The sequence below is a fragment of the Procambarus clarkii genome, chromosome 10 (genome assembly GCF_040958095.1).
Source record: "Procambarus clarkii isolate CNS0578487 chromosome 10, FALCON_Pclarkii_2.0, whole genome shotgun sequence".
NCBI classification, from domain to species: domain Eukaryota; kingdom Metazoa; phylum Arthropoda; class Malacostraca; order Decapoda; family Cambaridae; genus Procambarus; species Procambarus clarkii.
Window position 1 is genome coordinate 12,995,606 of NC_091159.1, and position 15,031 is coordinate 13,010,636.

The 15,031-nt window shown below is 47.9% G+C and overlaps 1 protein-coding gene across 4 annotated transcripts in view; it reads left to right on the plus strand.

The window, feature by feature from the left end:
• The window catches only part of LOC123747089 (AT-rich interactive domain-containing protein 3A), a 455,735-nt gene that overhangs the window by 110,521 nt on the left and 330,183 nt on the right, over positions 1-15,031 (plus strand). For all 4 annotated transcript variants that reach the window (XM_069321604.1, XM_069321600.1, XM_069321603.1 and 1 more), the window contains exon 3: positions 6,999-7,325. In XM_069321604.1, the coding sequence (XP_069177705.1) occupies positions 6,999-7,325 (327 nt within the window). The remainder of the gene's footprint in view (positions 1-6,998; positions 7,326-15,031) is intronic.

Genomic DNA, 15,031 nt, shown 5'->3' on the forward strand with positions numbered 1-15,031 from the left:
AATCTACACAGTAAAATAACAACATACTGGAGTGAACGATATGGAAGAAAATGTAGAATAGAACCACTGAAGATCAGGGATGCGATAGGCACAATCAGAGAACACAACTTCAGAGGTCCGCGGTTGTTCAACGTCCTACCAGCGAGTATAAGAAATATTGCCAAAACAAGCGTAGACATCTTCAAGAGAAAACTAGATAATTTTCTCCAAGGAGTGCCGGACCAACCGGGCTGTGGTGGGTATGTGGGCCTACGGGCCGCTCCAAGCAACAGCCTGGTGGACCAAACTCTCACAAGTCAAGCCTGGCCTCGGGCCGGGCTTGGGAAGTAGAAGAACTCCCAGAACCCTGAACCCCATCAAGCAGGTTAGGTGACAGTCAGGTGGGGCTGTGAGATAGTGATGTGCGGCTAGGTGACAATGAGGCTGGGCTAGGTGACAGTGAGGCTGGGCTAGGTGACAGTGAGGCTGGGCTAGGTGACAGTGAGGCTGGGCTAGGAGAGGAGGAACATGAGTGACAGTGGTGCAGCAGACACTGTTGCCATCACCGTCCCGGCCCATAAAACAAGATGGTCCACATTAGCGAATAAGGAATCCAAGTTTTTATGAACTTTTATTTGGAGTGTTGATTGTTGGAGGTCACGTGGTGGTGGTGATGGTGGTGGTGGTGGTGGTGATGGTGGTGGTGGTGATGGTGATGATGATGATGATGATGATGATGGTGGTGGTGGTAGTGGTGGTGGTGGTGGTGGTGATGATGGTGGTGGTGGTGGTGATGGTGATGATGATGATGATGATGATGATGATGGTGGTGGTGGTAGTGGTGGTGGTGGTGGTGGTGATGATGGTGGTGGTGGTGGTGATGGTGGTGGTGGTGATGGTGATGATGAAGATGATGATGATGATGATGATGATGGTGGTAGTGGTGGTGGTGGTAGTGGTGGTGATGGTGGTGGTGGTGGTAGTGATGGTGGTGGTGGTGTTGGTGGTGATGGTGATGGTGGTGGTGGTGATGATGGTAGTGGTAGTGGTGATGGTGGTGGTTGTGGTGTCCCCACAATCACCACCACTATGGTAATGATGATAATGATGGTGGTGAAGATAGGGGTGAGGATGGTGGTGGTGGTAGTGGTGGTGGTTGGGGTGGTGGTGGCAATGGCATCCCTACAATCGCCACCAATATGGTAATGATGATAGTGGTGGTGAGGATGGTGGTGGTGGTGATAGTGATGGGGATGATGGTGGTAGTGGTGGTGGTGATGGGGACGGAGGTGGTGGTGGTGGTTGGGGTGGTGGTGGCAATGGCATCCCTACAATCGCCACCAATATGGTAATGATGATAGTGGTGGTGGTGAGGATGGTGGTAGTGGTGATAGTGGTGGGGATGATGGTGGTTGTGGTGGCAATGAACGAAGGGTGCGGGTTGCAGAAAACTCTATCCACTTATACGAAAATATGTACGATATTAAAAATACACTTCGAGTCATTTTATAAGATGACCGGCCGCTAAAAAAAAGGCGGGTCCAAGAGTTGAAGCTGAATCCTTTCCGATCAGTTAGGGTCTGAGTTCGATTTCTCTGGCGGAGGCAGAAGCTAATGGGAAGTTTCTTTTACCTTATGTATCTGTTCACCTGGCCGTAAAATGGTACCTGGGAGCTAGGCAGCTTCTTAGGGCTGCATCTTGGGGATGTTGGAAAAATTTATATGTAGCAGATGTGATGGGGGGGGGGGGGGGGATAGGTCAGGAGTCAGTACATTAGTCAACCGAAGGTTAGGTTAGAAGGCAGTGGTCCTAAAGCTAAAAGCTCGATCCTATAGACACAAAATAGTAAATACAATCCCCCCCCTCACCCACGCACACATACACAGACTCCAGGTGGAATCTCCATACACAGTTTCAAATGTAGATATGACAGTCTAATAGGCTCAGGAATCTGTACTCCGGTTGATTGACAGTTGAGAGGCGGGACCAAAGAGTCTGGGCTCAACCCTCACAAGCACAACTAGGTTAGTACACATTCTCTCTCTCTCTCTTTCTCTCTCTCTCTCTCTCTCTCTCTCTCTCTCTCTCTCTCTCTCTCTCTCTCTCTCTCTCTCTCTCTCTCTCTCTCTCTCTCTCTCTCTCTCTCTCTCTCTCTCTCTCTCTCTCTCTCTCTCTCTCTCTCTCTCTCTCTCTCACACACACACACACACACACACACACACACACACACACACACACACACACACACACACACACACACACACACACACACACAACATGAGCAGTTTCCCAGGATGGTGTTTGTGTGCACCTGCGTGTGGTGTACACATGTGCGCGTGTAGGCGGGTGGCGGGCGGCGTGCACACCGGCCAGCGTGTGTGACGAGCGGCTGACAGTTCTTCAACACGGCCACGGTGTGATTATATCAATGGCAAATTTATTCAGTTTTTGTTGCCTGTAATTGTGAGGCGGTTATTATACTGGTCACGTGTCGACCATCAAAGGTGGGGGGGGGGGAGGGGGAGGTGTGGTGGGGGGATATTGTTGGAGACAGATGGTGTAAGGACGGGGTGCGTGTTGGAGTTGTTGGTGGAGGTGGGTGGTGGGGTGGTTTTCGTATTAAGGTTTATGTTGGGGAATTGGTGGAATGGGGCGAAGGGGGAGTGCTATTGGCCCTGATAATAACTGATTGTAGATTGTGGAAGTGAAAATTGGTGAATGGGGATTGGGTGAGGGGCGTCGGGTTAAATATGATTGACGTGTAGGTGTTGGGTTAAGAGATTTATCAATAAGCTTAAACTCTACAACAGTAGTGATCGTGTTAGAAGTAGGCTTGAGGGGCCGCTCTAAGCAACAGCCTGTTGGTCCAAGCTCTCACAAGTCGAGAGTGGAAGAACTGCCAGAACCCTCTCCAGGTATGGGGTTGGTCACGCAGCAGACATACGTCTTCGTCAGTCCTCCTCTGACCGTATTAGAGACCTGTTACACACCTCAGTGCAGCGGGCTCTTAAACAATCGCGAGGTGATTGGATCCCAAGACGTCATTGTACCCCCAGAAGGTGATTGGTTCCCAATAGGTGAATGAATCCCAGGAAGCCATTTTATTCCAGGCGATGAATGTAAACCACGAGGTGATTGTAACACAGGATATGATTCGGAGCCAGAAGGTGATTGGACCTAATCACAATTCAAGAAATGCATAAATATATTTTCTTCGGAGCTCTACAATTTACGAGTACAGTGTTGCATGTTTTATATCATTTTCATTCGGAGAGAATTTTGGGGGGATGGAGTTGGGGCTCGTGCAAATGTTCTTGCGTAGAGGAATGTCAATGTTTCTTGCGTGCATGGGAGGGGGGGGGCGTGATCCCCCTACCCCTCATCATTATTAATTAGGATCGATAATCACGTACCTGCAGTAAGGTAATTATCAGGGGAAAGACCAAGCTAATGTTTATTCAGCACTTGGAAGGGATATGATATCAAGGAGCTGGGATATGAGGACAAGGAGCTGGGATATGAGGACAAGGAGCTGGGATATGGGGACAAGGAGCTGGGATATGAGAACAAGGAACTGGGATATGAAGACAAGGAGCTGGAATATGAGGACAAGGAGCTGAGATATGGGGACAAGGAGCTGGGATATGGGGACAAGGAGCTGGGATATGAGGACAAGGAACTGGAATATGAGGACAAGGAGCTGGGATATGAGGACAAGGAGCTGGGATATGATGTCAAGGAGCTGGGATATGAAGACAAGGAGCTGGGATATGGGGACAAGGAGCTGGGATATGAGGACAAGGAACTGGAATATGAGGACAAGGAGCTGGAATATGAGGACAAGGAGCTGAGATATGGGGACAAGGAGCTGGGATATGGGGACAAGGAGCTGGGATATGAGGACAAGGAGCTGGAATATGAGGACAAGGAGCTGGGATATGGGGACAAGGAGCTGGGATATGAGAACAAGGAACTGGGATATGAAGACAAGGAGCTGGAATATGAGGACAAGGAGCTGGAATATGAGGACAAGGAGCTGAGATATGAGGACAAGGAGCTGGGATATGGGGACAAGGAGCTGGGATATGAGGACAAGGAGCTGGGATATGAGGACAAGGAGCTGGGATATGATGTCAAGGAGCTGGGATATGAAGACAAGGAGCTGGGATATGAAGACAAGGAGCTGGGATATGGGGACAAGGAGCTGGGATATGAGGACAAGGAACTGGAATATGAGGACAAGGAGCTGGAATATGAGGACAAGGAGCTGAGATATGGGGACAAGGAGCTGGGATATGGGGACAAGGAGCTGGGATATGAGGACAAGGAACTGGAATATGAGGACAAGGAGCTGGGATATGAGGACAAGGAGCTGGGATATGAGGACAAGGCGCTGGGATATGAGGACAAGGAGCTGGGATATGAGGACAAGGCGCTGGGATATGAGGACATGGAGCTGGGATATGAGGACAAGGAGCTGGGATATGAGGACAAGGAGCTGGAATATGAGGACAAGGAGCTGGAATATGAGGACAAGGAGCTGGGATATGAGGACAAGGAGCTGGAATATGAGGACAAGGAGCTGGGATATGAGGACAAGGAGCTGGAATATGAGGACAAGGAGCTGGGATATGAGGACAAGGAGCTGGGATATGAGGACAAGGAGCTGGGATATGAGGACAAGGAGCTGGGATATGAGGACAAGGAGCTGGGATATGGGGACAAGGAGCTGGGATATGAGGACAAGGAACTGGGATATGAAAACAAGGAGCTGGAATATGAGGACAAGGAGCTGAGATATGGGGACAAGGAGCTGGGATATGGGGACAAGGAGCTGGGATATGAGGACAAGGAACTGGAATATGAGGACAAGGAGCTGGGATATGAGGACAAGGAGCTGGGATATGAAGACAAGGAGCTGGGATATGGGGACAAGGAGCTGGAATATGAGGACAAGGAACTGGAATATGAGGACAAGGAGCTGGAATATGAGGACAAGGAGCTGAGATATGGGGACAAGGAGCTGGGATATGGGGACAAGGAGCTGGGATATGAGGACAAGGAACTGGGATATGAGGACAAGGAGCTGGGATATGAGGACAAGGAGCTGGGATATGAGGACAAGGCGCTGGGATATGAGGACAAGGAGCTGGGATATGAGGACAAGGAGCTGGGATATGAGGACAAGGAGCTGGAATATGAGGACAAGGAGCTGGAATATGAGGACAAGGAGCTGGGATATGAGGACAAGGAGCTGGAATATGAGGACAAGGAGCTGGGATATGAGGACAAGGAGCTGGAATATGAGGACAAGGAGCTGGGATATGAGGACAAGGAGCTGGGATATGAGGACAAGGAGCTGGGATATGAGGACAAGGAGCTGGAATATGAGGACAAGGAGCTGGGATATGAGGACAAGGAACTGGGATATGATGTCAAGGAGCTGGGATATGAGGACAAGGAGCTGGGATATGAGGACAAGGAGCTGGGATATGAGGACAAGGAGCTGGAATATGAGGACACGGAGCTGGGATATTAGGACAAGGAACTGGGATATGATGTCAAGGAGCTGGGATATGAGGACAAGGAGCTGGGATATGAGGACAAGGAGCTGGGATATGAGGACAAGGAGCTGGAATATGAGGACAAGGAGCTGGGATATGAGGACAAGGAACTGGGATATGATGTCAAGGAGCTGGGATATGAGGACAAGGAGCTGGGATATGATGTCAAGGAGCTGGGATATGAGGACAAGGAGCTGGGATATGTGGACAAGGAGCTGGGATATGAGGACAAGGAACTGGGATATGAGGACAAGGAGCTGGGATAATACACATGGAAAATACTTGAGGGCCAGGTCCCAAATCTACATAGTAAAATAACAACATACTGGAGTGAACGATATGGAAGAAAATGCAGAATAGAACCAGTGAAGAGCAGAGGTGCCATAGGCACAATCAGAGAGCACTGTATAAACATTAGAGGTCCGCGGTTGTTCAACGTCCTCCCAGCGACTATAAGAAATATTGCCGGAACAACCGTGGACATCTTCAAGAGAAAACTGGACTGTATTCTAAGAGAAGTTCCGGATCAACCGGGCTGTGGTGGGTATGTGGGCCTGCGGACCGCTCCAAGCAACAGCCTGTTGGACCAAACTCACAAGTCAAGCCTGGCCTCGGGCCGGGCTTGGGGAGTAGAAGAACTCCCAGAACCCCATCAACCAGGTATCAACCAGGATATGAGGATAAGGAGCTGGGATATGAGGACAAGGAACTGGAATATGAGAACAAGGACCTGGGATATGAGGACAAGGAGCTGGGATATGAGGACAAGGAGCTGGGATATGAGGACAAGGAGCTGGAATATGAGGACAAGGAGCTGGAATATGAGGACAAGGAGCTGGGATATGAGGACAAGGAACTAGGATATGAGGACGGGGTGAAGGAGCGGTACCCAACCTCTTCGATCATAGGGGATCGAACGTCGACCTTTAAGAAGCGTGGCCGTATGCTGTACCTACCAGACCAAAGGGATTTATAATCAGTCACTGATCTACCTTCCTGTTGGTATAAGTTAAGAGGTAAACGTGAAAACAATTGCTAGTGATCAGGCACTCGAATATTTCGTCATCCTATTTACGTGGGGTTCATTGAAGGAAGGTCACGACTAGATTTTATATTAACCGTGAAATAATTATTCATTCTTTGTATTGGGCACTCAAGTCATTTAGGATGTTGTGTGTGTTGGCTGGCACAGACATGACACAAGACGAGTCCGGGATGTGAGGGCATGTCTGAGAGCAGGCATGACATGACAGGGGGTGTGGGAAGGGAACTATCAGGAATAAGCGCCAAGCTATTACGACTGTATAGCACTGGGAAGGGGGGTCTGGATTAGGATTTGGGATTGGACGGGCGGAAAGGAATGGTGCCGGTCCACAGGGGTGTAGGAGGCTGCTACAGTGCAGTGCACTATGTCAGTGATGGTTGTAATGATGCTGATGTTGTATCCCGTGCAGGAGGACGGGGAGGCGGAGGAGGACTCGCGGGACCTGGTGCTCCGGGCGGAGGCGCTGCAGAGGCAACGAGAGTCACTGTTGTCGTCGCCTCAGGCACTGATGAATGCCATGAGAGGCGGTGGCCCGCCCTCGCTAGTGCCTCCAGGGCCGCACCTGCCGCCCTTCATCCCCAGTACCGTCGGCCTGCCGCCCACTTCCCAGATGCCGCCCACGCCAGGCTCAGCTGGCTCTCGGGACTCCTCAGGCAACGGCGCCCGCACGCCCTCACACACGCCCGAGCCGCACCAGAGTCAGCAGTCCTGGAGCTTCGAGGAGCAGTTCAAACAGGTGAGTCTCTGCTTGTATTATACTGTTTCACTCCCACGAGTCACAGGTCAAGTTGTTCCTCTCCGACTTGGTTATATTTGTACCCCCCCCCCCCCCCGCCTCCCCTTTCCCCGTGACCTGGACGATGTCTCCCTTCGTGTCCACGACGAAGTCTCGCTCACTTGGAGGACGCCTGCAAGAAGTGCTTGGCCAGTGTCTGGATCACTGTTTCCTTCACAGGTCTGACATTTCCTTCATCACCTTATCGCTTTTATCGCCCTCGCTTCACCAACCTTGGAATTTGGCGTCGTAATATATTCACGGAGACTATTACATTTTTGCCGTATTAGAATAATGGAGACTTGTAATTTTAAATCGTATTATATCCACTGCAGCACAGACAACAATTTTCATATATATCTTCTTATAATTTATACCGGTTTGGTGGTGTATATCTCCAAGGTATTTATCTCCCTTGTACATTTTGTCAAACACCGGGCACCAGTAGTCTAGCACTACCAGAGCCAAAGGCACACACCTTATCAGGTGGGCACATCTGTCTCTGTAAAATAGAATTTCTGATTGTTCATAGTTGGAGGTGAGGTTCAAGTTAAAGTATTTTTATTGAGACAAGAAAACACATCTCAAAGGAATAGAGTAGCTTAGGCTATTTCTACCCCCCCCCTCCCCCTTGGAGGCCAGGTACTTGGGGCTAGTATCCTCATTAAACCTTGCAGGGTTACTGTTCACTGTACGGGGAGTGTCATAGGGAGGTGAGGGTTGGATCTCATGTCAGACCCCTTGTGGGGGTTGATACCTGGTTCAGATGGTTGATACCTGATACCTAGGGGGAGGCGGCCTAGCACACCCATTATAAAGTCCGTGGATATGAAAGGTTCTGGCCCCGAGTCCCATTTGTTTAAATATTATTATGCTCGGATATTGCAGCCCATCCTCCTATGTATAATAATAATGCTTGTTCAGGTAAAAGTACATACATACGAAATGAGAAACAGAATGTTGGATTTCTAGACAGAGCCAGTATATACTGTGTCTAAAGCCACTAATACGCACAGTGTTTCGGGCAGACAGATAGTAATTATTGTAACGATGTGAACCATCGTACATATAACAACGTAGTGGAAAATAGCTAATAGAATTAGGTACTACTGAATTTATACAAACCGGAAAAGGCTTTGCATTAATGTTAATAATAAATCCAAACCTAACCTATGTATCCTAGGCCTAATAAAGTACACATATGGGGTATTCTAGGCCTAGGAATATTTAAGCTTGACTTTTAGCTTTTATTTTTTTCTGGGCTCAATAAAAGTGAATAGTAGCAAATTCTACTATCTGATTGTTCATTACGTCAGCATATGTTCGATGGCCCACAGAGTTACAAAAGTACTATCTAAGCCGGAGGATGGGTTGGCATATTGACACGTACACACGTGTTCAGGTAGACTTGTATTTTGGGTACAACTTTGTTGGTATACAGTGATGGAGACGGTGTATAGTGAAAATGGCTACATCGATGGGAGAGACGGGCAGGATGTGCGTGTGTGGGGGGGGGGGGGGGGGAGGATGTGTATTCACCTAGTTGTGCTTGCGGGGGCTGAGCTCTGCTCTTTCGGCCCGCCTCTCAACTGTCAATCAACTGTTTACTACCTACTCCCCCCCCCCACACACGCACACCAGGAAGCAGGCCGTGACAGCTGACTAACTCCCAGGTACCTATTTACTGCTAGGTAACAGGCCCATCAGGGTGAAAGAAACTCTGCCCATTGTTTCTCTCCGGCGCAGGGAATCGAACCCGGGACCACAGAATTACGCGTCCAGCGTGCTGTCCAGTCAGCCACCGGCCTGTATGTGTGTGTGTGTGGTGTGGGGGGGGGGGGGACGATGGGGGAGCCTCGAGCAGCTAACTTGTCAGTCATGGGACAGTTTGATGACTAAACTACACATCAGAAGATGAGGAGACGACGACGTGTCGGTCCGTCCTGAACCGTTATCACAGTCGATTTGATACTGGTCCAGGACGGACGGACACGTCGTCGTCTCCTCGTCTTTGGTCATCATATCTTCGTTATTGTGACTCATCGTCTGAACATCATGTCACCGTATTTGCTCATTCCCCCCCCCCCCCGCCCCCCCCCCCCCCCCGCCCCCCCCCCCCCCTCTCTCTCTCTCTCAACCCCAGTAAAGGGTCTTCAACCATGGGCCCTGAATACCGCGTCCCGTCGAGGGCCTTCAGACTGAGGCCCTCAGTACACGAGAGCTCCCTGGAGCACGATCTGTTGAACAGTACACCTTCTGTAATTACCATTTCCCTCGCCTCCCGCTGATAGTGACCTGTGTTGCCTCACACGAGAGGCCGAGGTGTACGTGTACTCGCCTACCTGTGTTGGCAGGGTTGAGTGCTGACTCTTCAGCCCTGCCTTACACCCTTGGGAAGGTTGGACTTGGGAGCACGAGTACTCCCACCACTGATACCTATCCCGGCAACAATCAGTTGTACCAGACAAGGCAACGTCTGGGATGCCCTCAGACGTAGGTTCGAATCCTCGTCACGAGCCATGTGGATTTGCTCAATTGCGCCGTGGAGAGGGGGGACCTGCTGCCTGGGTAACAGCTTCTCCCCCGAATCAACCTACCCTGGCTTTGCGCCCTGGTGAGGCCACTCCAGACCGACAACCAGAGTGCAACTCCATAGTCTCCTGAGACTGATGGATGCCTACTACTACCAGTCTTAGAACTTCTCAAGAGGCCAGTTGTGTGAATTTTGCCGTCTGTGTGGTAATGACACCTTGGCGTAAACACAACTACAAGTACCAAATCTACACAGTAAAATAACAACGTACTGGAGTGAACGATATGGAAGAAAATGTAGAATAGAACCAGTGAAGAGCAGAGGTGCCATAGGCACAATCAGAGAACACTGTATAAACATCAGAGGTCCGCGGTTGTTCAACGTCCTCCCAGCAAGCATAAGAAATATTGCCGGAACAACCGTGGACATTTTCAAGAGGAAACTAGATTTATTCCTCCAAGGAGTGCCGGACCAACCGGGCTGTGGTGGGTATGTGGGCCTGCGGGCCGCTCCAAGCAACAGCCTGGTGGACCAAACTCTCACAAGTCAAGCCTGGCCTCGGGCTGGGCTTGGGGAGTAGAAGAACTCCCAGAACCCCATCAACCAGGTATCAACCAGGTATCAACCAGGCGTCTGCAACGAGGAAATATACATTCAAAACATGTTTCTTCACTTTATCAACAGCTCACGGTTGCAGACACTACACTAGCAAGCCTTGCAATACACATGCAGATATTTCCTTATTACTTTTAGCCAGTTAATGATACCATAGTGAGATTATATTTGGGATGTTTATGTCTGAGAACCAATGTTTATGTCTGAGAACCCATGTTTATGTCTAAGAACCAGTGTTTATGTCTGAGAACCAATGTTTATGTTTGAGAACCAATATTTATGTCTGAGAACCAGTGTTTATGTCTGAGAACCCATGTTTATGTCTGAGAACCCATGTTTATGTCTGAGAACCCATGTTTATGTCTGAGAACCCATGTTTATGTCTGAGACCCAATGTTTATGTCTGAGAACCAATATTTATGTCTAAGAACCAGTGTTTATGTCTGAGAACCCATGTTTATGTCTGAGAACCCATGTTTATGTCTGAGAACCCATGTTTATGTCTGAGACCCAATGTTTATGTCTGAGAACCAATATTTATGTCTAAGAACCAGTGTTTATGTCTGAGAACCAGTGTTTATGTCTGAGAACCCATGTTTATGTCTGAGAACCCATGTTTATGTCTGAGAACCCATGTTTATGTCTGAGAACCAATGTTTATGTCTGAAAACCAATGTTTATGACCGAGAAGCAATGTTTATGTATGAGATGAGATCTTGTGACGGAGAGATGTTATGAGGAAGATGAGTAGGTCTTGTAAGAGAAATGAGATGATAAGGAGATCCAGTGAGATAGCTTGCCAAGATCATAACCAGCCTCAGCCAGCGTATACATGTCTTGAGGAAATTTGTTTAAAACAACCGTAATTTCGTATATTTAGATGACAAGGTGGTAATTAAGGTGCCGTATACGGAGGCGTGTTTTGAGAAGCAGCTGACTTCTAATGTTTATGTCCGAGAACCCATGTTTATGTCTGAGAACCCATGTTTATGTCTGAGAACCCATGTTTATGTCTGAGAACCCATGTTTATGTCTGAGAACCCATGTTTATGTCTGAGAACCCATGTTTATGTCTGAGAACCCATGTTTATGTCTGAGAACCCATGTTTATGTCTGAGAACCCATGTTTATGTCCGAGAACCCATGTTTATGTCTGAGAACCCATGTTTATGTCCGAGAACCCATGTTTATGTCCGAGAACCCATGTTTATGTCTGAGAACCCATGTTTATGTCCGAGAACCCATGTTTATGTCTGAGAACCCATGTTTATGTCCGAGAACCCATGTTTATGTCTGAGAACCCATGTTTATGTCTGAGAACCAATGTTTATGCCCGAGAACCAATGTTTATGTCTGAGAACCCATGTTTATGTCCGAGAACCCATGTTTATGCCCGAGAACCCATGTTTATATCTGAGAACCCATGTTTATGTCTGAGAACCCATGTTTATGTCCGAGAACCCATGTTTATGTCTGAGAACCCATGTTTATGCCCGAGAACCCATGTTTATATCTGAGAACCCATGTTTATGTCTGAGAACCCATGTTTATGTCCGAGAACCCATGTTTATGTCTGAGAACCCATGTTTATGTCTGAGAACCCGTGTTTATGTCTGAGAACCCATGTTTATGTCTGAGAACCCATGTTTATGTCTGAGAACCCATGTTTATGTCTGAGAACCCATGTTTATGTCTGAGAACCCATGTTTATGTCTGAGAACCCGTGTTTATGTCTGAGAACCCATGTTTATGTCTGAGAACCAATGTTTATGTCTGAGAACCAATGTTTATGCCCGAGAACCAATGTTTATGTCTGAGAACCAATGTTTATGTCTGAGAACCAATGTTTATGTCTGAGAACCAATGTTTATGTCTGAGAACCCGTGTTTATGTCTGAGAACCCATGTTTATGTCTGAGAACCAATGTTTATGTCAGAGAACCAATGTTTATGTCTGAGAACCCGTGTTTATGTCTGAGAACCCATGTTTATGTCTGAGAACCCATGTTTATGTCTGAGAACCCATGTTTATGTCCGAGAACCAATGTTTATGTATGAGAACCAATGTTTATGCCCGAGAACCAATGTTTATGTCTGAGAACCAATGTTTATGTTCCTTCACCAGTGTTCCTTCACTGGACGAGTCGAGAAATGTGGAGTGATGATCTCGAGGATTGATTGATGAAAATCAAGCCATCTCAGAGGAGGCACGGGCATGAATAGCCCGTAAGATCTAGAGGATTGTTGCTCTTTGTTATCAGGGATGTGGGTTGGTTAAGCGGGGTTTAGTAGGGTGAGATGGGGTTGTACTGGGGAATGGGGTACTGTTTTGAGAGAAGAAATGGTGTTCAAGGGGGAGGAGGGGGGGGGTGTTTAGGAGGCGGTGGTTGTGGTTTAAGGGGGGAAGTACGATTTTTTAGGGAGGGGGTAGGGGAGGGTTGGTGGTCAGTCAAACAGCCGCTGGCCAGGCCAGGCTGCAGGTGTGGAAGCACTCTCGTAATCATCTTCAGGCAAACCACAGGTTGGGAAACAGTGAGGACAAAGAGAAGTAAAGTTTCGGTTGCATTGTGGGATCGTAACATGAATCCATAACGACTTCCGGAAATAGTGGTGTGGCGCGGTGTTTGGAGCCTCGCAGCGGCTCCTTACTCCCGGGTCGTGTTGCGGCGCCCAGCTGGCGGACTCCGTCAGTGACTCGTGTCTTCACGGTGGAGTGACTCGTGTCTTCACGGTGGAGTGACTCGTGGAGTGACTCGTGTCTTGATATAAAAATGTTGTGATTTCGATATCAACAAAACATTCCTGCCACGTGGGAGCTCTGCACGGGTCTCCACTACTCTTCGATCGTCATCTTTATAAATAGTAAAGCCAGCAAACGGATGGAAGACAGCACACAAAGTCACAGTTTACAAAAACAGTAGCAGGGAACATAAGGAACAAACTTGATACCTGCTTGATGGGGTCCTGGGAGTTCTTCTACTCCCAAAGCCGACCTGAGGCCAGGCTTGACTTGTGAGAGCTTGGCTGTTGGAAACTAATATTTATACATATGCAAACACATTGATAAATATGTCTGACCTACGCTTGAAACAATCCAGCGATCCCCTCGTCTATTATTTTATCGGTAATCTGTTCTACAGTTCTATAACCCTACTTCTAAACCAGTATTTACCCAGGTCTTTCGTCAACCTACGTCCAAGAAGATCCACTATAATGTTGACTAGTAGCACTGATAAGTATTACCTTGAAATAGTTCCGAAGGTCAATGTCCTCGCTGCCCGGTGTCTGACCAAGCCTCATGGTTGGTGACCTTGCTAACCTGGGGCCAGATTCACGAAACAGTTACGCAAACACTTACGAACCTGTCCATCTTTTCTCAATCTTTGGCGGCTTTTGTTTACAATTATTAAACAGTTAATGAGCTCCGAAGCACCAGGAGGCTGTTAATAACAATAACAACAGTTGATTTGGAAGTTTTCGTGTTTGTAAACTGTTCAATAAATGTAACCAAAGCCGTCAAAGATTGAGGAAAAATGTACACGTTCGTAAGTACTTGCGTAACTGCTTCGTGAATTTGGCCCCAGGCTGTTAGACGCCGCTGCTGGTAATCACAGCCCGGTTAATCAAGTATCCTTTGGAGGTGTTTAGCAAGTTGTCATTAGAGCACCGTGAGAAGTCTGCTTGTTCCGGTGTCCTAATTATCAAATAAAATAGTTTAAACAATGACGGCAGAATTATATAAACATAGAGACCCAAGAGCTTGGGCCTTACAGGCGTGCAACCCGTCCTCGACTCAAGTCCATTACATTCAGCGGTCAACCCCACAGACGCATTCATAAATTTTAACATGCTGTTCATTCAAAACGGAAATTTTCTCAAGTAAAAATTAATATTATAATATATTAGCATATTGTGCATATATAGGCATAGGTTAGGTGTTTAGGTACTGTTGGCGATTATTTGTATTTGTAGTACGTGAGTGAAGCATTTACAGCGTTGTGATTCGAACAAAATTCGTCAGTGAAGCACTTGTTCCGGATATGTTCGAACGTCAGCAGTTGTGAGTCGTGTGTAAACCGCTTTTCATTCATAAACAGGGGGTTTGGCGGGTGCATGGAATCACTTTTGGATCTTTGTTTGGAGGACGGGCTGAGGCGTGAGGTTCGTGGTTCGAGTCTCTCAGAGCCCAGGTGAATGGAATGATATCAACTTATCTTCTTGAGGTTATCTTGAGATGATTTCGGGGTTTAGCGTTCCCGAGGTCCGGTTCTCGACCAGGCCTCCTTTTTGTTACATATCTCCAGGAAGCAGCCCGTAGCAGCTGTCTAACTACCAAGTACCAATTTACTGCTTGGGGATCGAACCCGGGGCCTCAGGATTACGAATCCTAAGCGCTGTCCACTCAGCTCTCAGGCCCCTGTTCACAGATGACGCTCAACTCCTGGGATAAATGCAAGCTCAGGGTGAGGCTTCACCAAGCATTTACCCAATCACTTGTACATCTTTCAACAGTCATGACG